Source organism: Dasypus novemcinctus, chromosome 14 (assembly GCF_030445035.2).
Source record: "Dasypus novemcinctus isolate mDasNov1 chromosome 14, mDasNov1.1.hap2, whole genome shotgun sequence".
NCBI classification, from domain to species: domain Eukaryota; kingdom Metazoa; phylum Chordata; class Mammalia; order Cingulata; family Dasypodidae; genus Dasypus; species Dasypus novemcinctus.
Window position 1 is genome coordinate 28,273,871 of NC_080686.1, and position 25,051 is coordinate 28,298,921.

The 25,051-nt window shown below is 37.1% G+C and overlaps 1 protein-coding gene across 2 annotated transcripts in view; it reads right to left on the reverse strand.

Moving 5' to 3' along the window:
- PDE7A (phosphodiesterase 7A) overlaps window positions 1–25,051 on the reverse strand; it is a 105,226-nt gene that overhangs the window by 25,129 nt on the left and 55,046 nt on the right. The window contains exons 1-3 of one of the 2 annotated variants that reach the window (XM_004482643.4): window positions 20,626–20,844; window positions 13,854–13,914; window positions 11,810–11,893 (exon numbers count right to left, since the gene is read on the reverse strand). In XM_004482643.4, the coding sequence (XP_004482700.1) occupies window positions 11,810–11,893; window positions 13,854–13,914; window positions 20,626–20,685 (205 nt within the window). In that variant the 5' untranslated portion in view covers window positions 20,686–20,844. Of the gene's footprint in view, window positions 1–11,809; window positions 11,894–13,853; window positions 13,915–20,625; window positions 20,845–25,051 lie in introns of those variants that run through there. The other variant, XM_058275579.2, reaches the window with a different exon arrangement.

Below are 25,051 nucleotides of genomic sequence, written 5' to 3' on the forward strand. Positions count from 1 at the left end.
ATGCGTGCATGTACTGGCAATTACAATGCAGTGTGTGTGTGTGTGTGTGTGTGTGTGTGCATGCGTGCATGTACTGGCAATTACAATGCAGTGTGTGTGTGTGTGTGTATATGCCCGCCCTAATAGCAGTAATAGCAGGATCACTGTTTTCAAATTATATGTCCAAACTAATACATTCTTAAAGTAACCTTGAGAATCACTTTGGGAAAACAACTGAATAAGGTCCAAATAATGAATTAGCCTTAGTTGAGGGGGAAAACCCCAGCAATTAATTGCATTTCTACACTAACTCCTTATATCAACACTGCAGGACTCGCCCTGTCAATGTTGAAGTCAGCTAGCACTGCCTGGGGCCCAGTCGACTGCATCTTATTCCTATTTTCTAGATGATTTCTGACAAGCCACAACCTCTGTCTCATTTTCCTTAATATTAACAATAGTTGTTATAGTTTTTATGTTTCACAGAGCCCTGAAGTTGAGACTTGTCATCAAAAGTTCTGTTTGACCATATTAAATGGAAATGAACATGAGATATTGATTGACTCGAAGGGCAATGCTCCCTCATTATAGGAGCTAAATGCCTTCCAGCGAGACCAAACCCATAAATAAACTTACACACTAGGATAAGAAACAGCAGGGGCTCAATTTTCCTGCACCAACTCTTTGCATTGAGTTCTGAATGGGAATGGGGTTGAGGTCTTGGGAGAAGGCAGAGGAGCCTTCTTCCTACCCAAGTGGCTCTCTCCTTTTCTACCCCAGATACAGGCTTATCTCTGGCAAATATGCTTCTGCTGCTAATTCTCTAAACCAAATTGGGTCCTGGGAGACCCCATTCCAGCCCTGCTCAACCCAGATCCTAGAACTGCCTGGGACAAGTAAGGGATATTTAGCTTTCTACTTCTGGGTGAGCCCCCATCCTTTAAGTTGCTCGTCCTGGTGTTTTCTGGAATTATCTGTCCCAAGCCTTCTCTTCCCCAGTTCTGACAGTAGGGAGAAGCTACATGGGAGGGCTTACCTGTCCAGAAACAACCATTGCTAATAACCTGGGACGCTCTAGATATTTTTCTATAAATTATTTATATGTGTGTATGTATACATATAATACAGGTTTTCCTTCATCTAAGAAAATTCTCAGTGTTTTCTCAGGAATTCATGAACATCTTTTCATGTCAACATGAAATGTGACATCATTTTTATTATATAATATTTTATAAACTATCATAATTTACTTAACCTTTTTGCTGTTGGGCTGTTTCTAGCTTTTCTTTTCCTTACACATAATTCTGTTAAACATCTTTATTATAAGTAAATTTTCCCACATCCTAAATGAGTCCCTTAGAATGAATTGCCAGGAGTAATTAATAGAGGCACATTTCAATGTCTTCTGAAAAACACTGCCAAACTGGAGAAGTTAGTTTTCCAAGAGAAAATTAGAGAGGTTTTCCAGAACTGTCTTAGAATAGCATCCAAAGATGATCTAAGAAAAGGGATCAGAAACTATAAATTACTGATGAGATCATTTGAAGATTGTTGGAAATGTTTAGCTTCTTCTTGTTTGCTTTTCTTCCCCAATGTTTAGCAATAGTGACTAGAAGTAAAATTCCTATAGTGAAAAAGCCTATAGACTTATTTTCTGGAAAAACAAAGAAAAGGAAAATGGGAAGTCTGCACCCAGCTTTTCAGAGGGGAACGTGAACAAGCAAGTGAGGGCCGCTATGAAGAGGAAAGAGTATCAAGCTGAATAATTAATATAATTAAAGAGCATGTAAAAGAGGATATAGGGGAAACTGGGAAAAAGGAAAAGTGACTCTGAGAATTTAACTCATTTACATTCAGATAAGGATTGCATAATATCTGACCCTATTACTAATTTTCTCATTAGTTCAGTCTATAACACAAGGCACACTATTATTTATTTTACAGCATAATATACAATAGATTAAACTTGTCATTACTAAAGTCCAACTTCTGTCAAGCTCAGGTCATTTATTTTAAGTCCCAAGCTTGTTCTACTTTGCATGGTTACCTACATTCCAATCCAGCTTAGAAAGCCAACACGGCTCAGTGAATTAATCAAGTTACTATTAAAGAGCTGTTGGCACTGCTGGTTCTCTTCTAAAATATCACATTACCTCACTATGAGACCAGGAACAAGCTAATCAGCCTCCACCAAAATTAAATGAGCACTGTTACCTAATGATCATAGGAATTACGTCTCATAAAATAATTCCAGTTATCCATTCTTAGCTTCTGTAGCCAAAAAAATAAATTACAGGACAGCAGGAGAATTCAGAAGTAATGTTTTTCTCTTACTTTTCCCTGTTCATATTAGGAAGAGGATATGAAATACAGACTAAGAAACCAAAAGAGCAGGACAGTCATCACACCTTGAGAAATATTCCTCCCAAGAATCTCTCACTGACTCTATCAACCAAATGGCATAACAAAGATTTCAAGTGATCATTAATTATGAGGCTAGAGAGGTCTTTAATAACAAAGCCTTTAGATTGTGAGACTTGACCACTATTTGCTTCACTGGCCCACAAGAGGGAGCCCTGCAGTCATGGTAACTGCTACCATTATGCTACGAAAGTCCTGTTTAATCCTGACTTTCCCTTGGAGATTACAGGTAATTTTTTTTTTTTTTTAATTCAGAGCTATATATAGTTTTACCTCCCATCTACGGCAAATTCAGCTGACTGCTGATGAAATAAAAAAATCTGAAGACATTTTATAATGTTAATTCTTCTTTAAATTAACCTTTCCTTTTTTCTCCTAGTTTCCCTTGAAAAGAACAGGAGCCATATCTAAAAGTCTATTGTTAATACTGAATAATTACATTTATCTTACATCTATGAGGCAAGTTTTTTTGGGAGATTTTTTTACTTTTCGTATGCATGAATAAATGAAAAAAAATGATATGGTGAGAAACAATAAAGCAGAGTAGATAAAAACAACAGCTTTGGAATTACTCTGAAGATTAGGTATGTCTATTCTTCTAAACTGGGATAGGTGATCTGTTAGATCCCTCTTCTGCTTAAATTCAGGACTTGCACATAGCTCCTTGTTCACTAAATTCTGAATTCCCTTATTAGTGAGCTAAGAAAGAAAGGACAAGAAGGTATGCAAGGCCTTTTTGCAGCACTTCCTTCAAAATATAACATACAAAAGAAAACCTTTCATTAAACCTCCATGAGGTTCCAATTTCTCCAACTCCACAAAGTACAAGTAGATTTAAACTATCATTAAATTGTATTAAGATTAAGGTTCAATCCATAGCAGTTCCCTAACTTATGCTATGAAGTCAGAGAGCTGATAGAAACCTTCTGTTCTCTCAATTTTGGAGCGAATAATCGGGTTCCCAAATGCGCTGTTCCCTAACGTGATTCTACACAGCAGGGCTAATCTTTACAAGCACAGCCGGGTAACGGATTCTTACAGGAAGGAGGAGGAACACCGGTGATGGAGAAGACGGGGAAAAGGACAAAGGATTTTTGTTTCCTGTGACATTAGATGTTGTTTTGGAACAGCCAGAAATAATGCCAAGACAAATGAATGACTGGAACAAACTAAAATTTTACAGGAAAAAAAGACAGAACATACTGGTATTAATCTGTAATACCACTAAAATGCAGGTTGGCAAGCTTGACTAAATTATAAATGATGGATAACCATCTAAGCAGGCCAAACAGTGGCCAAAAAAAGTACTGAAAAGCAAATGCTTTTTATGCCTAAGGTAAAGAAGAAAAGCATTAAGTTACAGAATTTACCCTTGTGTGAGTTACTACATATTAAAGACTGAGATACCCAAGACAATAAAAATAGTATGGCATGAGCTTTTAAGCTCAAAATTTGCGAAGAAACATGTTGTTTTTTCCTGATCACCTAAGTATGAAACCAGTGAACCAAGCCCAGCACCGCCCTTTTGTTAGGAAGCTGGGAAGCAACATGGAATCAAATGCATACGAAGATCTAAGGGAATTTTAGGGAGAGTTTCACACATTTTCACAGTGGACCAGTGTAAGATAACATGAGGCACTGGACTCAACAGAAGAACAGCAACCAGCCTGAACTTGGTTAACAATTAATGTAGATTATATTTAGAGAACTACTTAGGACACACTAAAAGCTAACTAACAAGAAAATATACAATTGTAGTCAATTCAATACAATAAGAACATACTGAATCTCTTACTGTGAGCCAGACACCAGGAATAAAAAGAGGGCTAAGACTAAAAACCTAAGATTGAGAACTACTAGGCTACAATATAAATATCCTGAAAGATTCCCTTGCTGCTTTACCATTAAAGTGTTAAAATGAATAAAAAGCCCAAGATATTGGGCAAAACCCATTTATATGGAATTGAACATCACTGTGTGACCAGATCTTTTTAAAAAGGAAAACTTGCATTTATATGGATACATCAAAAACTCAGAAGGAAACACATTCCTTTTACTTTTTCTCATCCTAGGTTGGCAAAGAGACTGTACCCTCCAGTTTAGAAGATGTTCATGAGCTTTGGTGAACTCCATGGAAAGATGTATCTGGCAAGCTGGCATCTTTCATTACAACTTAATAACCACACCAGAATCTTTCAAAAGAACACATCTGTCTTGGGCATGTGAAGTAGAATTATAATAATGTGTTTATGTTTAAAATTATTAGTATGTGTTATTGTCCAGTGATTTATCAAACTTTGGGACAAAGTTAGACCAAATGAGACATATAGTTCACAAAAAGTCAATATGGAATTCATTTTCATCAAGTTCAATTAATATAAGACTAATATATTTTTCTTTCAAGAGGTCAAGTACATGGCCAGTTGAACAAAAGAAAACGTGTATAGGGGTGAGAAGCTGCCATACTAAAGAATGTGGTTCAAGAGCAAAAGGAGCCCAACTCAGGGAGACACAGCTCTGGATCACCTTTTAGTGTAAGCCACTTTGCTGTCAGCCTGCACTTCTGCCAGTCTCTTGCTCTCTCTAATCAATCAACTTCTCTTTCCACCTCCTCATCTTCTCCCCATTATCTTTCTCTCAGGTTGTTATTGCTATATTGCTGTTATTAGGAACCTCAAACTTAACTTTAACTGATTAATCAGTTAAAATCAGTAGAATGAAGGGCATCAAAAATCAGTTTATTAAATGCAGGAGGACCAGAACTCTGTCATTTAGTGGAGGTAGCACCCAGAGAGAGGGTAGGTCAGAGGGTTAGGGGTCTTTTAAAAATGGGTAAGAGGTGAAGTTTCTCAATGGGTCTTGGAGGAAAAGTGTTAATGCCAATATTTTCAGTTTCTAGATTTGCCAGAAACTAATCATCTGCCCATACAAAAACTGGACGATTTAGTCTGGTCAACACTTTTTTAAAAAAGGTAAATAAAAGAATCATTTACTTAGTAAAGCTAGCTACAGATTTGTTGCCAATCCACTGATAGATTACACGCACAACTACAGGGGACAGACAGAGGGCCAAGAGGTTGAACATAAAACATCAATCTTAGCTTTTTCTTACCTAAATAAATCATTGATGGATTAGTTATGGCATTTGCATGACCAGAAACTGTGCTTTCACAGTCCTCTGAGGTTGAATAAAAACATGTGGCTAATATAAACATCCGAAAATCTTAACAGAACTAAGATCTTCCAAGTTTCTTAACAAATACAAGTTCCTCATATTACTAACCTATAGGAAAGTTATGTGATAATTCCTACTGATATACATGTTCTACTTAAATTACAAAATTGAACACTCCCCAAAGAAGAAAATACTATTTCAAAACAATACCCCCATGTGTTTCTGGTCATCCTAAATTGAAATACGGGATCTTAGCCTTTTTGAGGATGTTAACAATGACTTCTTTATGTGAATATCTTTTTCCAAACTCATAAACGATATAATTATGTAGGGTAAATAGTATCTTTTATTCTGTAATATAAAAGATTTGGTTAATCTGACAAGAAGTCAAACAAAGGTAAAACAGTGTTTCAGACAACCCCTCTGGTGAGAGCGGGTACAGGTGGGTGAGCTTTTTTATTTCTTGTCCCATAGCACCAAGATAAAACCTGATTAATTTACAATGCAGTTAGTGTAAGCAGTCCACTAAAACAAAGAGCCACGAAAAGTTAGTTAAGAACAAAAACTTCTCTATGCTCCATCCATTTCAGGAAAGACTGAAATATCTTAGTAGACAGGAAGAGGATGTGGCTCAGGTAACTGGGCTCCCGCCTACCACATGGGAGGTCACTGGTTCAGATCCCAGGGCCTCCTAAAAGAATGAGCAAGACAGCAAGCTGACGTGACCCACAGATGTGGCAAGCTGATGCAACAAGATGATGCAACAAGAGACCTGGGGAGGAAAACCAGAATGAGAGATATTACAAAGCAGGGAGTAGGGATGGCTCAAGCAATTAAGTACCTCCCTCCCACATCAGAGGTCCCGGGTTCAGCTCCTGGTGTCTCCGAAAGGAAGATGAACAGACACAGCAAGTGAAAAACAACAAGGGGGTGGGGAGAAATAAATAAAATCTTTTTTTTTTTTTTCAAGAAATATTTTAGTTGAATTTATCAATTAACACAGAGTCATTGCACCTAAGCTGCTAGACTACCCTGACTACAGATTTATACCAGGTTTTTGGGGAAAATTTCTTGACAAAGAGAATTCCTGATCATCAAAATTCCTCTTACTTCTGCAGCCATGAATATAAGTTTCAAGAAATCTTCACAAAGTGTGTAAACTTGTAAACTATCTCAATTCTTTATAAACAACCACAGAACTAATCTAATACCAGTTAATTAACAAATATGTAGTCAGAATATAAATTCAATTTAATAATACCAACTTTATAACTTTTATTTGGAGATAATTTCAATCTGATTAATGTTACAAGAATAAAAATAGTACAAAGAATATCCACATACCCTTTACTAAGATGTGCCATTGTTAACATTTTACTCCATTTGTTTTATCATTATTTGCACTGTGTGTGTGTGTACAGAGTTCTTTTTCTTGAACTCATGAGGACAAGATGCAAACATTATGGTCCTTTATCCCCCAATACTTCAGTGAATAACACTGCAATTTAACACATTTTCCTATTATAGACAATGTCAAAGTGTTCCCTTAGCAAATATTTCCAGTGATGAAATCAAAGAGAAGAAATTAGTTCTTGATACATACTGCCCTCCAAAAAGTTTGTAACAATTTTAACTTTTAAACACCAGCATCTTAACTGATCTTTAACTTACTAAATTTGACAGAAAATTTTGTGTTTGTTAAGTAGTGAGGTTGAACATTGTTTCTTGTGTTTAATGGTATCATATACTTAATGGATTTTCTTCTTTTGTCTGAATAGGCCTTTGGAAAATAAGGGTTTATGACACCACCCCCCCCCAAAAAAAAATCCAAACCACAAAAGCTCACAAAAGTCTACTCATTTCAGGAAAAACTGTGTTATCTGCATAATAAAATTATTATTGAGGTCCTACTTGCTAACTTTGGGGACTAGAACTGTTCCCTAACTAGAGTCTAGATGGAGCACAGGGGAATGCATTTAATATTCTAAAACTAAAAAGCTGGGTTACAATAAACCATATACATCTTAAAAGAAAGCTCAATATTGAAGTGTAGAATCTAATTTCCAGGTAAATTTAGTAAAGAGGCTTGTTATGTTCAACATAGAGAAAAATCATAATCCAGAAATAAGTTAAAACTATTCTAGCATCTAAATAAATATCAGTCACAGATATAGGACACAGAAGAAATGTAATTATAGACAAGGAACAGTTTTAATAAAATACCAGTAGCATAAAGTATGTCTTTACACTGTTGAAACATATTTTCCCCTGAATTTTAAACTTTTCCTCTCTTCAGAAAGACACAAGTCTAGTTACAGAGTAGAGGATGGACAACAGGACACAAGTCCTAAAAGGGTAACAGAATATCAGAATGAGCCCAGACAGTGGGGATAAACGTCTGTATCAAAGAGGACACGAGACAAGGGAGGACAGAAAGGAGAGGATATGATAGCTATTTTAGGATGCAAAATGCATGGCATTTAATGACAGGTTAGATTTAAGCAATGAAGAGCAGAAAGAGACACAAAATTCACAACAGGGAGTGAGTTTAGGGTAAAAGCGAAGAGGGACACAGAAAAAGTGGGTTGGGGGATTGCAGGCAGAAAAAATTCTAGCTTCAGTGAATTTAATACACCTGTCCAGTATTTTGCAATAAAAATCTATAAAGAAACTTTTTCAGAATGCATGTAATTTTTGTGTCATTGTGAAAAACAAAATCTTATTTTGAATTATACACCAGGCAAAAGGCACACTTTAAGTCTTTTCAATTCTTCAGTACTTCTGAAGGTTTAAACATATCCTGCAGAACTGCTTAGGTGTAGGTGCCTTTGCCAAACCAAAGATTACAGGAGTGAAAGGGTTTGTGGCACAAGTCACAGTTTACTAATCCAAGGACACTTCCTAGGGAAGCAGGGAGGCAGAACTTTGCCTTCCATACAAATAAATTCCTTATGTCTTTAATAAGCACAAGGAGAATGAAATGCCCCATTCTCAGGAAACCTAAGTTAAAATCCCCCTGGCCATGAAGTCTGAGACAGCTCATACTCTATAGTGCATAATCTCAAGCCTTAAATTAAATGAAGGAAAAGCTTTAGAAGCGGATTCCTGCAGAGAACCCGTTCAGGTGCAGTAAGACAATGAGGGCAGCAGGCCCAGCAGGGCAGGGATGGAGAGCGCTCAGAGGCGGCTCTGGTCCCCGCAGAAGCACATGCCACCCCACTCCAACCAGATCCCAGTTCACAACACACAAGATCTAGAAACTGCTATGCCCTGACTGAAGTCCCGACACTCAGAATCACAGGCACAAAAAATGCTTTGTTTTATGCCAACACGTTCTGGAGTCATTTGTTACACAGAGGCCTTCAGTGTCCTGCAGGTTCCTGATAGGTGTCAAGAATGCCAAGGCCCTGACCATTCTACCTGGACCATTTCCCACAGTTGTATTTGCAGTTAGCAACCTTGAGGGGTAAAGAGAAACCACAACCCCATAATTTTAACCATGAAAGGGGTTAAATCCCCCAAGTTCAATGTTCCTTGGCTACAGGGAAAATTTAAAAACACTGATGGGCACAGCATCAACATGCACGCCCCCGGGTCACTGCTGTGGGACCTAGAGGCCAAGGGGAACTGACACAGTATCGATGCTCATGTGCCATCTCCGACTCATGAGTCAGGAAGCAGTAAAATCCCAGACCCTCCACAAGTCTTGAAAGTCACGTAGCAGCAGAAAACAAGAACAGATTTCATAAGTCTTTTCTGTATTTTCCATCCTTTTGCCTCTCTGTGTTTCATTCTAAGTATTTTCTTTTTTTAATTATTATTTCTCTCCCCATTGTCTGCTCACTGTGTCCATTCGCTATGTGTTCTTTTTTTTCTTTTTTTTAAAAAAAGATTTATTTATTTATTTCTCTCCCCTTCCCCGCCCCGCCCCAGTTATCTGTTCTCTGTGTCTATTTGCTGCGTGTTCTTCTTTGTCCACTTCTGTTGTTGTCAGCGGCATGGGAATCTGTTTCTTTTTTGTTGCGTCAGCTCTCCGTGTGTGCGGCACCATTCCTGGGCAGGCTGCACTTTCTTTCGCGCTGGGCGGCTCTCCTTATGGGGCACACTCTTTGTGCGTGAGGCTCCCCTACATGGGGGACACCCCAGCGTGGCACGGCACTCCTTGCACGCATCAGCACTGCATGTGGGCCAGCTCCACGTGGGTCAAGGAGGCCCAGGGTTTGAACCATGGACCTCCCATGTGGTAGACAGATGCCCTAACCACTGGGCCAAGCCCACTTCCCCGCTATGTGTTCTTCTGTGTCCACCTGCATTCTTGGCAGGCAGCACCGGGAATCTGTGTGTCTTCTTGTTGTGTCATCTTGCTGCATCAGCTCTCTGAGTGTGCAGCAACACTTTTGGGCGGGCTGTGCATTTTTTGCATGGGTTGCACTCCTTGCGCGTGGGCACCCCTGCACGGCATGGCACTCCTTGTATGCAGAAGCACTGCATGTGGGCGAGGTCATCACACAGGCCAGGAGGCCCTGGGTACCAAACCCTGGACCTCCTATATGGTAGGTGGACACTCTTTCAGTGGAGCCACATCCGCTTCCCTCTAAGTATTTTCTTCTAGCTACATTCCAATTCCCTAATTTTCTCTTCATTTGTCAGAGTTCTTTAACTTAAAGGTATGTTATTTTCTAGTCTTAGAATAGCCATTCAGTTTTAGTGGGTTTTTTTTTTTTTACATTTTTTCATTCTCTGCTGAAATTCTCAAACTTTTTTTTTCAGTTCCCCATGAATATTTAGTTATTTTAAAGTCATGTACAATTATCCTATTATCAAGATCCCTTGTGTATATCTCTATTGTTTGTTCTTTCTCTTCATTTTTGGTCAAACTTTTGTCTCCTTAGGCCTTTTTATTTGTAAAATGAGACGACTTTGCACATGAAAAACCTAGGTATCAAGAGTCCTAATGTCACAAATCATCTCCAATTAATCAGTGATTGAACTAGCTCAAAGCTGGAATTTATTTTCAAGATGTAGTAGCACTTTGGGGCTCCAAGCTAAGCTCATAGGGTATACCAGCACACACTAACCCCCTCCCCTTGGTGGGATCTGAACACAAGTTTTTATCTTTCTGGCCTTAAGAGTCCATCAAAAGTTCTGCTCCGCTTCTTATCTCCCTTTCTCAGAACTGACAGATGCTACTGGGGAAGAGAGCCCTGAAATGCCAGGCTCATTTCTCTGCCTTAGCATTCAAATATACATCTTTTCATGTTTGGCCAGATTTTCTAATTTTTTTTCAGTTGGAATGTTACTAAAAATTACTTTTTCCAGTGTTGATAATTGAATCATGTTTTCCACAAGACAGGTTCAAGTACTAACCCCTAGCACTGTGTAAATAGGATCTGTAAAGATTCTATTTAGATGAGGCCAAACTGAATCAGGGTGGGCCTGAATCCAATATGACTCAAGTCCTTAAAAGCAGAGGAATTCTGTTAGACAGATACAGATGACTAAATGCTGGCAAACCACCACCAGAATACTGCAGACTTCAGAGAAGGCATGGCCCACTGATATAGTGACTTTGGACTTCTAGTCTCCAAGACTGAGAGAGATAAATTCCTCTTGTTTAAGCTACAGCATTTGTCATAGCGGTTCTAGCAAACTAAGATACAGGTATTATCAGAAGTGGAACTTCTGCAAAAACAGATTTAATGTGTTTAATATTTAAGGGTTTTTAAAAGTTCTGCTTTTCTTTTTTCACTCAATTATGTGCCAGACCCATTCGGAATGTTTATTTGTTTTTAAAATATTCATTCTGGTAATCATCTTTAAAGGTGATATGTGTTTTCAAGTAAACCAAAAGGATTCCATCTTGTCAAACTATGAAATGCCTTTATGAAATATTATTTACACAAAAAACATTATTATGGAGTAGTGCAAACTACTTGGTAAAAAAACAACATTTTCTGGTATTTTCAAATAAGAAAAAACATACAAAAGTAATTTCACATTTAAAAGAAAGGACAAGAAAAATAGAATAAGCTTTTGTTTGGGAATACCTTCCTGTTATAATCGTCTCTAACGTTCACTAACATTATCTAGAAATAAAGTATCATATATCATAATCCATTCTTTAAAAAACTCTTCAATTCTAATTTGTCATGTATTTTCACCCCTTTGAAAAAACTACATAATTTTATAAGGATCTGTAAATCAGAGTGAAATATTGTGACTGCCAACACTTACAGTGAAAAATACGAAAATCAATATATGGATGAGAACCTCTTCTTTCTGATTCAAATCCTGCTCGACTCCTTACACGTACATCTCCTAAACAGGATCAAGAATAAAACGTAAGTTTAGAAGGCTGCCATTTGAGAAGAAGCTCCCCTATGCAACACAGGTTTTATGGTATCAGAGCCCTTATAACAACCAGCTGATGGTATGATATATAAGCAGCAAGTATTAAGAGTTCACTTCTTTTACTTATAAGGATACATACACTTCATTAGCATAAAATTCGAAGGGGTTCACAAATTTTCAGTACTGGGTTGTACAGGTGGATAAGGATTTTAAAAAATCTATTCCAATCATCTTTATATTTTAAAATTAATCTTCTGAAAGATGATATCTCAATCTAACACATCATTTACAAGGAGTTTTTTTAAATGAAAACAAGGCCATCAGGAAATAAAATCTACTTTATTTATGGAAATAGAAAATCCTCAGTATAAAAATGTTAAAAGCCGCAGCATATTTGTGAGGAGTCCAGCTCTGGGCCAAAATCCTACCTACGATCACTCAGGCGTGACCAGTGACAATTACAAAGGCCTTATGGGCAAGCCTCCTAGGGAAAGCTGCCCTCCAAACACAACACTAAGTACACAATCTTGGAGGGAGCTGCAGGCAAGGACTCAGGTCCCTCTGACTGGCCAACCTCCTCTGCATAGCGGCATGTCATTCCAGGTGCTTCCATTCCGTGGCCTCCTTATTGGGCGGTGTCAACAAGGCCTTCCCTAGGAGCCTCTGCTGAGACCTCCTGGGGAGCTGGGGCAGGAACTGAAGACATTTTTCCTTCCTCTGACTCAGTACGCATTCTTTCTTCTCCCCCTCTCCCTGGCGGCTGGATCCATGAAGCAGCAGAAGCCTTTTGTTTAGGGATCCCTCACAGTGAGAAGACCGACGTCAAGCAGGCTAAGCCACCTGACCTTTGCCCAGTACTGTTCCACTGGGGAAAACGTAACACTAAAGGAGCAAACGCCTTCTTTCTGGCCTCTTATACTACCACAGTAAGTGAATAAAGGCATGACTGTTTCTTTCATTTTAGCTTGTTGTCCTTATGGGCCATTCTAACACCTGGCGGCTCAGCTCTTGACAGTTTATAGAGAGAGACGGCGGTAGTAAAGAGGAAAAGGGCGGACATGCACACAGAAAAATATGTAACAGAACAGAATTGAGGGCTGAACTCAAAAGGGCAGAAAGGAGAAACAAACTACATTAAAAAGGGGAAAAAAGGAACACCAAAGATAAGACTGTGGGAAACACTTAGGTTTAAGAGTTGGAAAAGAAATGCGGGAGGAAAATAAAAAACAGAAAGCAGATGAAGAATAAAGACGGAATCAAAGAAGTTACGAGAGGAATTCTGAGAATGAGGAGAATATAATCATGGCATACTCTAAAAAAGGATGAGTAAATTCTACTAAAGTTTTATTAGTACATTTTCAATAGCAGGAATAAAAGTGCAGGAATTAAGGAATGTATGGGTAGAGATATAAATCTGGCAACAAAGACAGGGAGAGAAAGAAAATTAGACATACACACACATACACATTCATTTTTACTATGTGGAATTGAGTAATGCATGGAAAGTTTAAGAGCCAGGACTAAAAGAAGACAAATGGTCACCATCACCAGCCAAGTAAGAACAAAATGCATCCAGTGATAGGGCTCATGTTTTAATGTGTTACCACATAAGTCTTCAGGATTTAGCAAGTCTACAAATCAAAGGCACTTCATTTTCTATTAAGGATGCTCAAAGTATAGTTTTTAAAAGTATAGTAATGATAGTATCCCAGTTATTAAGACAGAAAATTTTTGATTACCTGTAACTCTAAAATTCCTCTCCTTATTCATAAAACATTCAATATTGATTTCCAGGATTCAAACTTCAACATAATATATTATTTCTGCTAGAGTGATGAAAAGCTAGTTTATGGAAGATACCTCAATCTCGAATAACAATACAGTATGAGACCAAAATTAATTCAGATTGGTACACAATAATGCTTACCTAGCATACGAATGTACAACGCAGTCTGATCTGAACTGTCATAGGATATAGCTCCACGCCGCTAGGAAAAAAAAAATACACATTTTTACTATATAGCAATTAAATGATACAAATTTCCATTCAACAACATATTTGTTCTTTGTGAATAAATTATTCTTTGTGAAGCAAAGTTATATATACAAAATGAAATTAGATATAGTACTTGCTCTTGAAATCTCTAGTTGGGGGAAAACAATTATAATATAGTATGGTTAAATACTATCTTTAAATGTGGATACAAAGTAAGGAACATGAAGTAAGTGGAAATTTTATCTGCCTAAGTCAGAAAAGGTTTCTTAGGGTGACTTTTGAATTGATTTTTAAGGGATTAATAGCAGTTGGCCAAATGGAAAAGGACAATTCATGCAAAACAAACAGGAATACAGGCCAAGAAGCCTGAAAGTGTAAATCATCTGATTTGCTAGAGCAAAGTACAGTGGAGTGGTCGACAGAGGGATGTGTAAATTTAAAACATAACCCACAGGAAATAAGAAACCATAAAAGATTTTTACATACAGGTGAAATATCTAAAAAGTTAACTTTGGTGTCAGCAATAGTGATGGATTGGAAAAGAAAATAGAGATGAGTAAGCTATTTAAAAATGGCATGGTTTCATCCCTTGAAAATATAAGACAACTCAATAGAAAAATAGGCATCCAATTAGGGAAAGGTCTTCTATGAAGTATAATTGAACAAATCAAGAAATATGCTCCAGCTACTTCAGTATTTCCTTCATTTAAACATGAATTAATATGCAGACTAAACAAGAATCACTAGACATTTCAAGAAACCTAACAATTAGAAATAAATGGAACAAAAATGAAAACAAATGGCCTAAAGGCTAGCAATAAGAATTTTTAAAATCCAACTAGTACACTCAAAGAGATCTGAGAAGACATTGAAACCATAAAACAAAAAACAGATTGCCATTGAAAAAGAGATTTTAAATATACCTTGAAGCAACATTACTCATAAAAGCCAAAGAAGAGGAAAACCCAAATGCCCACCAACTCATGAAAGACTAGATAAAATGTGGTATATATGAAATATTATTCAGCTGTATAAAAGAATGATATGTGAGGAACATGAAAAACATGCTAAGTAAAAAAAGCCAGTCACAAAGGACTACATATTGTATGGCTCCATATGCCCAGAAAAGGCAAATCCAGAGAGATAAAAGGTAGAGTACTGGTTGCCTAGAGTTAGGGGAGATGAGGGAAATTGAGAGTAAAACCTTCCAGGTCTGGGGTTTCTTTCTACAGTGATGAAAATGTTCTAAAACTGACTGTGGTGATGGCTGCACAACCTTGTGAATATACTAAAAAACAATGAGCTGTACAAATTAAATGGGTGAATGTACATGCTATGTGAATTATATCTCAATAAAGCTGCTACAAAATATATAAGCCTTTTGAGTTTAAAATATGATTATAAAACAATAGGAAAAAAAACATAAAAGCTGAAACATCCTCTGCAAATTCTGCCAACTTCACCTCCATGCTACTCTGCCTCCCACCTTCCACCTCCACTTCCTCACTCCCAGAGGCAAGAGGATCTCTCACCGCATTATCCTGACTGGTATTCATTCCTGAGACATCATTTCACTCCCAATTCACTCTTCACAGGGAAGCAAGACTGAGCACTTCAGCTCCTGCTCAAAATCTTCCAATGAGTCCCCACTGCACTTGAAATAAATGACAAAGTCCAGGCTCTACTGACATGGCTTGGTTCTCTTGTCCTACCATCCTTCTCTCCTCCCCACCATGACCCACCCGCGGTGGCCTCCTTGCTTCTCCTAACCAGGCCAAACTTGCAGCCCTTGTATTTGTTAGTTCCATACCCTAATCACTACATCCCCATTCCTTGCCTCTAAGGAAGGGAATTCTCTCATCTCTCAGGTACAGGCTGAAGGGTCACTTCTTCAGAAAGAACTTCCCAAACCACCCAATCTAAAGCTACCTGAGAGTTACTCTCTGACACAGCTCCCTATCTTAACCCTCTGTCCAGCACTTAGCTGATGGTATCTTGTTTCTTTTTACTGAAAGAAAAGCTCCATAAAAACAGGAATCTAGTCTGTCTTGTACAACACTGCACCCCTGGTCCATAAAACAGAATCTTTTATTTAGTAGATTCTAAATAAATATTTGGTAAATAAATGACTGAATGTATTTACTGCAAATAAACTAATGAATAATAGAATATAAATAGAGGCAAATTTTTAAACCTGGAAGATAAAATTGCCCAGACCCTAGAATGATGTCCGATATTTAAGCCACTGCCTGGCACACTGAAGGTGACCAATAATAGCAACTGAATAAATGAACAGGCAAGAAACTCTGAAAAATATAAATAAATGGAAAGAGTGCTATGTGATATGAATAAAATAGTGTGATGCTACAAAGAAATAGACAAAATCATCAATAGAGAATCTGGAATCAAATCCAAAAATATTCAGTCATTTTGCATATTACAGTATAGGCTTTCAACTCTGTGGAGAAAATACTGATTATTTAGTAAACAATATTAGAATATATGGTTATTATCTGGAAAAACATAAAACCATATTACTACCTTCCTACTCTAAAACAAGTCATACATGAAACAGATTTAAATGTAAAAAATTAAAGTATGAAAATATTAGGCGAAAACAGAAGTGTATTTAAAAAAAAAATCTTAAATAGGAAAAACCTTTCTAACTGTTCTATAAAATTCAGAAGTCATGAAAGACTGACTTTGGCTAGCTAAAAATTAAATTATGTACAGTAAAGCATATCATAAAGTAAAAAAGACAAACCTCAAACCAAGAAAAATGAGTTCAACAGATATGATAGACAAAGGATCAGTTTTTCCCTACTATACCCTGCTCCCCTCCAAAAAGAGTGGCACACATATCAACTAGAAAAAGACGAATAATATTGTAGACAAACAGGTAGGACATAAGCATACTATTCACAGAAAAAAATATAAACCAATAAACACAAGAAAAGGTGCTCAACTTCATTAATAAAAGAAATACATATTAAAGCAATGAGATTGCATTTTACCTATTGGATTAACAATCTTCCTCTTCCCTCAAAAAACTCTAGCACAGGATTTACAACTCTTCAACACCCACTCTCCTCCTACACTTCTGTGGAACAAATCTCAAGAAAAAATCATTTTTTTTTTACTATATAAAAAGGAAATTCACTTTTTCTAAAGCCCTCACTTGAAATAAATACATATATGCAAAACAATTTCCTAAAACATTATCTCCTAATGCTTATTATTCAAGAGTAAAATATCAATTAAAGCCTTATATGATTTCGTGTATCCTTTAAAAAATTATGAAGTACAAGAAGAAAAGTTTCAAACACAAAGAAAATTTCAACTACCAATATAGGTTGCATCCAAGGAGGCTGAAGACCAGAGATAGGAGGGGGGCTCTTCCATGTGTAGCCTTTGTACCTTTTGCATTTTGTAGCAGGGATAATTATTATATATTACAAAATAAATCAAATTAAAATTTGAAAATAAAGTAAATGTCTACCACCAAGAAAAGCATGATCTCACATCCCAAAGGACTAAATCATACAGAATATGCTTCCAGCACTGGGCTTAAAGTGTCTCCCACCAAAAGAATATTCTAAGGAAGCCTGCCGCACTGTTTCATGGTAAACTATTAATCCTGGAGCAAACAACCAGTGTAATCACTTGGTATTAAAAGACACCACTCACACCTGCTGTTCCAATCTCCACCCCAAGATGTTTAGCTTATTAAATTACAGGCCTCCCCTTAGTACTACCATATTAAGGGAAAACCTAGCAGCCTGGAGAGCACATACTCCATCAGCTAAACCATATAAATCATAGTAATGAAAGTACAGCTCTTACATAACAGCTTGCCATGGTCTACACCTATCAACCCACCAGCATCCAACAACACCTTGGATAAACAGCCTGTTAGAACAATGTTTAACCTGTTATCTCTAACAGTCCTTTTTAAGAGGATAGTTGGAGTATTTCTTTTTAATGTAGGAAGAATATTTACTAAAACAGCCACAAATTAGAAGGGTAAAATTAGTTTATCACTTCACATCTTTAATATTGAGTAAGATTGACCAACATCAGTTCTCTGTTAACGACAACACTATTAAGTTGAAATCTGGATAACGAACATAATCTAAATTACGATTTAATGATGACATATTAAATTTAAGATGGTCATTTTAGTCTCCAATATAGAAGCATTAATTTAGATATTAAAATGGTAATATGTATTAATCTTAATATGAACTTGGCAAGAAGTGTAGAATTTAATTTTAAATATATTTTAAATTATTTAGAGACATAAAATACTTAAGCTATTCTATTTATTATAAAGCACTGATTGGGAAGTGGATATAGCTCTGTGGTTTGAGCGCCTGCTACCCAAGTATGAGGTTCCAGGTTCAATCCCTGGTGTCTCCTAAAAAAATAAAATAAAAATGAAGTGCTGATTTAATTAAATTTGGTCCACAAATACTTTACCTTTAATGCTATAGTAAACCATAAGCACATGATTTTTATGAAATAAATCCAAAGGAAACAAAAATTTTAAGTGAATAGACTTAAAAATATATTTGAACCCATCAACGAAAATATCCCACTTAGCTTTCTCACTAAGCAATATAGGTAGACTAATCTAAAATCACTCATTTTGGAAAATTAAACAATATATTATGAATTGCAACAATAAAAATTTGACTTACATATTTGATATTTTAAAAAATAATTTTATGTGCTTTATACAAGACTGCTATACAGACCTAACATATTTTTTAAAGAGTATCATTTAAAAAACCATATACTGAAATTCTATTTTTAATGAAAAGAGTAAGATGAGTCTAGCCAAACCCTTGTGTCATACTGTCAGTCATAAAACACTCGAGCTATTACCCACGTTCCCACCTCACCTCACCAGTGAATGGAAATAACTGAGAAGCTTCTACTCGTGACTTTCCTAATTTAGCCATCCTGGGAACAGCTTGTAAAGCAAACTAGTATAGGTCAAAACATGGGCGAGGCTGAGCTAATCAGAAACTGACAGCCGTAGCATAAACACATTAAATTGCAAGGTTCCACAGGACCCACTGCCACGCTCCTAAATTCTGGGAGCCCTGGTAGGGCACTCCTTGCTTACCTTGAATCAGAGTGAATCACTCTTCAACAAAAGATTTCACTTACAAGGTAAATGAAAAAGACATAAAAGTTGTTCCCAATATTAGTTAATATATAACTTTAAAATTAAAGAGTCATGTTTTAAAACTGAGTGAAGATTTTTTTAAGTGCCATTGTTTTATCTTGTTCTAGTTTTTCTACTGAATGGTCTATTGTATAAAAGTATGTGTACTTCCTAACTTGTTAAAAGTAACACTACATAAACTAACACTTGGTGAGTACCTGCTCTGTGCCCAAGAATGTTCTGGGTGCTTTCTCACATAATCTCACTAACCTACGTCAGACCTCAATTAGATAGGTTTTCTTGGCCCATTTTGCAGATCAGTAAACTGATGGTCAATGGGCTTACACATAGTAACACTGAATAAACTGTTTGGTACCATTACCCAAAAAATAGTAACATACAAGTAAAGAAATGAAGCCCTGCCCAAGTATGCAAAGCAGTTTTCTCTAATATAGCAACATGAGCTTTTTCAAAGTGTATTCATTTTACATATGATAGAAAAACAAGCATTTGGATGCCGAAAGTCTAAGTATTGCATTGATCACTGAACTGATCCTTCCCATTCTTCTGCCCTATACAAACAATAGACATATTATGTCTTATAGTGTATGATTTTTAAAATCTTAAACTTAAAATATTAGCATTCTTTCTGTTTAAAAACTTAAATTTTTGGTGGTTATTAAAAAAGTAGAGTCTCTGAAAACATCCCCATATCCAACCACAGCAGCTTTGTTAACTTGACCTTTTTTCAATAACTTGGAAAGTTAATTCTTTAGATACAATGAGCAAAGTAAATTATAACTGACAGTGTTACAAAATTAATTCTTAATTTATAAAACACAAGGATTTTTAATTTGGTGTACATTGTGTTTAAGAGCTTTATTCAATCACATTCACTAAGACAGGAGGGCCACTTCAAATAACAGACATTTATGCTTAAAACATTATGCCTAATGTGAAAAATTACACATCAGGTATTAAAATCCTGCTTGAAAAAGAAAACTAACATTATAGAAGCTTTGTATTGCTTAACAAACATGATGGCTTTACAAATTTTAAATTAATGCTATTCAACTTTTTAATACAGAAGAAAAAAGCCAGGAAATGGAATGAAAGGTATTTTTTATACAAGTATAAGAAAAAATAATTTCAAATAGTTTAATCTTAAATATTCCCTACTTTAAGCATTAACTTCTTTTTCTCCATAAGTGAACCTTTAAAAGAGAAACACCTGATATCTATACTGCTTAATTTTAAAATGTTAAAAGTTAAACTTCTTTAATCATAAAAACTTCTTTAAGAGCAGGACACCAAAGAGAGCTACTTCAAGACAGAGGAATGATAACACAAAAAGCCCTTAAGGAGGAAGAAGGTGGAATAAGAATAGAAATACAAGTAGCAATTTTAAGCTTTTCAGCTGATTGGTAAAATCATGGCTGTTTTAATCAGAAAATCAACTGGCTATACCACTTATATCAAATACGTAAATTCATGATTAAAGGCACAACCCTAAAAATAATGATGGCCTACCTTCGAGGTGATCCACTTAATCAGAACCAAGGCCAGACACCAGATCAATGTAATTCCCATTGGTTCAACCAAAAACCCACTGCATAATCGCTCCTTTCTACCAGCGAGCAGCGAGCAAGAGAGACTTCTCTAGGAATTTGATAAATAAATAACAAAAAAGCTGGCTGAGGGAGCGAGAGGGGACACTGACTGACTTGAACCTCAGGCAGCTGCCTCTGTGCAAAAATCACCTGACTGCTCTGAGAATGCACTACCCAGCCAGCCTCCTGAGCGCTGGCGTCACAGCACAGCACCCGGGTCCGGGTAGCACAACCCAAGTCATGTTGGAAGAGGAAAAAACAGAGTGAGGGCTGACCTAGCAGTCTCACAAAACGTACACAAAAGAGGTTCCAGTCTAGCTCCAAACATGTCTACAGTCTTATACTAACATTACTTTGAGCCAATTTTCAAAAAATGCTTGGCAGTACTAAAAATTTACTCATTCTTTTCAAATATACTATCGTCACAGGCATAAGGTCCCAGCATTTTAAAAATATGAATGCATTTTATTCTCTTTACAACTTTAACCTCTAAGTTTGTTCAATTTTCTACTTCCTTTGGAGCTAAGATTATAAGTGTCAGAGGCTGCCATAAATATTGTCTGTGCTACCTAACATTATAATTCACTCAGTTCACATTTACTGGCAAAAGGCCAGTCAGTGCATTTTCAAATAATTAAAAGTATATTATTTTCAAGCCCTAACTGGAGTCGAGCTTCTAATTTTTTGGCACATATATTATTCTCCTCTTGGCTATGAGTGAGTGCTCTAATAGCAAAGTGTGCCTATATTCATCCATCTCCCTCAATCTCTCACAGCAGCTACCAGGTTGCAGCTAGTTTTGCTGAAGATAATCCTTTTATTGGACTTTCATTCAAGTATTCAGCGAATATTTATTAAGCTGCTACTATGTTACCAGACCCTGGGCTAGATGCCAGGGGCATCATGGTTGAATAAAAGTAGACATGGCTCTGCCCTTGTAGAGCTTACAGTTTAATGAATCTGCATTAATCAAATAATTATGCAAACAAATACAAAACTGTAACAAGTGTAATGAAAGAGAGGAAGGGCCAATAAAAGCTGGGTCTGACCTAGACAATAGCTAAGGGACTTCTTCCCAGAGCCCCTGAAACATTCCTCAGCTGAAATGAGAAGAGGCAAGAACAAAAGAGGGTGGGCAGAGGGATCCAGAGACAGAACCACATGCACAGGGACTAGGGAGTGAGACCAAATGCAGCGCAGAGGGCAAGGACAGTAAAGAAGACCGGCGGGAGAGCAGGAAGGTGGGCGAGCCAGCGCTGCCGCATGGGGCTGGGGCTGTGGGGCAGAAGAAGCCACACCATGCAGGTGCCTCCCTGCCAAGCCATACAGAGGTGCTCGGTTTTCATCATAAATGCAGGTTTTGCATTATTAAAAGATGACTATCAACTACTGTAATTAGTAATCGAAGAAAATGTGGCCATGGTGACTGCTGGGTGTGGGGAATGGGAAGAAGAGATGAAATGTGGAGGCGTTTTCGGGACTTGGAGTTGTCCTGGGTGGTGCTGCGGGGACAGTTACAGGACATTGTATGTCCTCCCATGGCCCACTGGGTGGACTGTGGGAGAGTGTGGGCTCTGGTGTGGACCATTGACCATGAGGTGCAGCGGTGCTCAGAGATGTATTCACCAAGTGCAATGAATGTCCCATGATGATGGAGGAGGTTGTTGTTATGGGGGGAGGAGTGGGGGGAGGAGGGTGGGGGGGTATATGGGGACCTCATATTTTTTTAATGTAATAGTAAAACAAAACAAAAAATAAATGAAATAAAATAAAAGACCCACTTAACTACTGGAAAATAGCCCAAATATTTTAAATACGATGATACTTTCATTAGCTGTTCCTCACTACAAAGAGTTTTTTAAAAAATTAACTCTAAATCTGTCAAAATAAAGCATAAATTAGATTTATAAGTCTAAGTCTAAACTTTCCTAAAACATGGCCATAAATTCCTCACTACGTTTCACATTTTTTAAAAGAGTTATTTTTATTTATTTCTCTCCCCCCACCCCGAGCTCTCTGTGTCCATTCGCTGTGTGTTCCTCCGTGACCGCTTCTATCCTTATCAGTGGCACCAGGAATCTGTGTTCACATTTTATGTTCATCTCTTACTCCGACTGCACAAGCAAGCTTTATGAACTACTGCAGTGCCAATCTTTACATAAACCGAGGTAACATTTTGTCATCAGACAAGGTGCAGCATGAGACCATCAGGGTTTTCAATTACTTAACAAGCAAGAGCAGCACAAACGACTGATGAGCCCAATTCTCAGGAGAAATGCTGGCCGTCATCTGTGAGAGGCCAGGCAGCCTGGGCAGGTGGATGGCACTGGCTCAAGTCACTGTCCTTTGGTCTGTGGAGCATTCTCCAAATCAGCCAACTACCACCAGGCTGGGTCCCTGAAGCTCTTCCACCCATGGGCATACTTCCCTTCCAGGTGGCTGCTCAAAAAAAGGCAGGTTTTGGGAGGCAGAGACAAGATTACTAGCTTTGGAACAGTATTTAAATATTTTAAATTAATATCTTTTTGGATAATGGTGAGCTCAAGAGCCTGCGTTTTCATTAATCTAAAAGAAAGGGATTGAAAGAAGAAGAAGGGAAAGAATGAGAACTGAGACAAAGAAAAAGAAGAAAAAAATAGACAGTAAAAAAGGCAGCCCTAAAAGTTCTCTAGTCTAAATGAATTTCTGTTGAGATTACTTCCACCATCTCAAAACTCTATCAGGCTTGAAGACAAGAGCTTGGGTTTTACCAGCATCCGCTGAGTAGCCCCGGGCAAATCCCCACCTTTCTGTGCCTCATTTTCCTCAGGTTCTAGGGAGTTAAAACAATCTGCATAATAGAATACCTGGAGCACAGTAGGCTCTCAGTACATTTGAGATGAATCAGAATCAAACACTTAAGACTTAAGAATGAGAATGCCCTAGTCACTCTAGCTTCACCTCAACTCTAGGCTCGACTGCAGCCACGCATGTCAGTAGGGAGAAGAGCACCGCTGCGTGCCAAGCCCCGAGAAATCTCCTCTCACCCCCAGCAGGGCGCGGGCCCTGGCCTGCACCTTCATACCAGCTCATGGGCTAGCGCCTTAAAACCTACTTCTTAAATTTCTACTCTATGTCCAATACTGGAATAACAAGACACAATGGTCTCAGATCAGAAAATTTCCTATTTGAATAGAAAAGCTGTTGAGTTTATGCCAAAAGTCATAAAGCCTTTATGACTAATGACACATTTACAACACTCAAATCTTATAAAAATCTCAGGCCATACAGTTTTTCTTAAAGTAGTGCCTATATTTGGAACCATATTTCATACTTTACAAAATGTTCGAAGTTCACTTCCCAAAATTCTTCCACATTCCCATCAGCAAAAAAAAAGTCTTCCTCTAACTAAAGATATTTTCTGATGCTCCCTAAATTTCCTTCTGAAATCTTAGAGTAGAAAACAGTGGAAGATCTCGAAAAATCAAATTCCAGATAAACATGCACGAAAATAATGACAGTGAATTTTTTCTTATTTTAAGATATGATCCACTTAGCACTAATTTATCTTGATATATTATAAGGCTTCTCCTAAAAATAAAAAGAAATTTAATAAGATGAAGTAAAAACAATGGCTGTTGTCAAAGTAACACTCCTTTAAGTATTAAGCTTATATCTTAGAAAATTCCCCTTAAAAACGCATTTTTCCAGAGTCAAATCATGTAATTTATTATTCTATAAAGAAATAGTTGCCTCTTTTACACTAATAACAACTTCATTCTTTTACCCTAAATTTTCTCAGCTGTCTCACGTCCTTAGAGAGGCACAGCAGGGTAACAATAAATCGGTTGACTATTCTAAAAATGTTAGTGCATATGATACATATAAAGTTGTGAAAACAAATTTGGCATTACAAGAAAACAGAATTTTAAAAAAATTTTTTACCTTTCTGGAGTTGATAAGGCTAATAGTTGAAAAATTAAGTTAGCAGCAAATCATACCATCTTATAAGAATGATCAATAGAAACAATTTTATAAATGTAATCAACAGAAACAAAACGTATGACTTAGGCATTAGTGATCAAAGAACAAGTTTTATTTATGGGGCTCTTTGCACCCACAGGACAATTGTCAATCTTGGCAAGAGCCTGCTTCTATCCATATAGAGAATCGGCATGTCTCTTGACCAAATTAGGCTGACCCCATCTGCATTGACATCAGTGTTATTAATTTTGGAATCCCATTGGCAGAAATACCCTATCACACAAGTCTTTACACAAATTAATTGTCTACAGAAAACCATAACCAAATTTACGACAGAAAATGTGAACACTAGAGAAGACTTTCATAGTTCTGAATTCCAGACA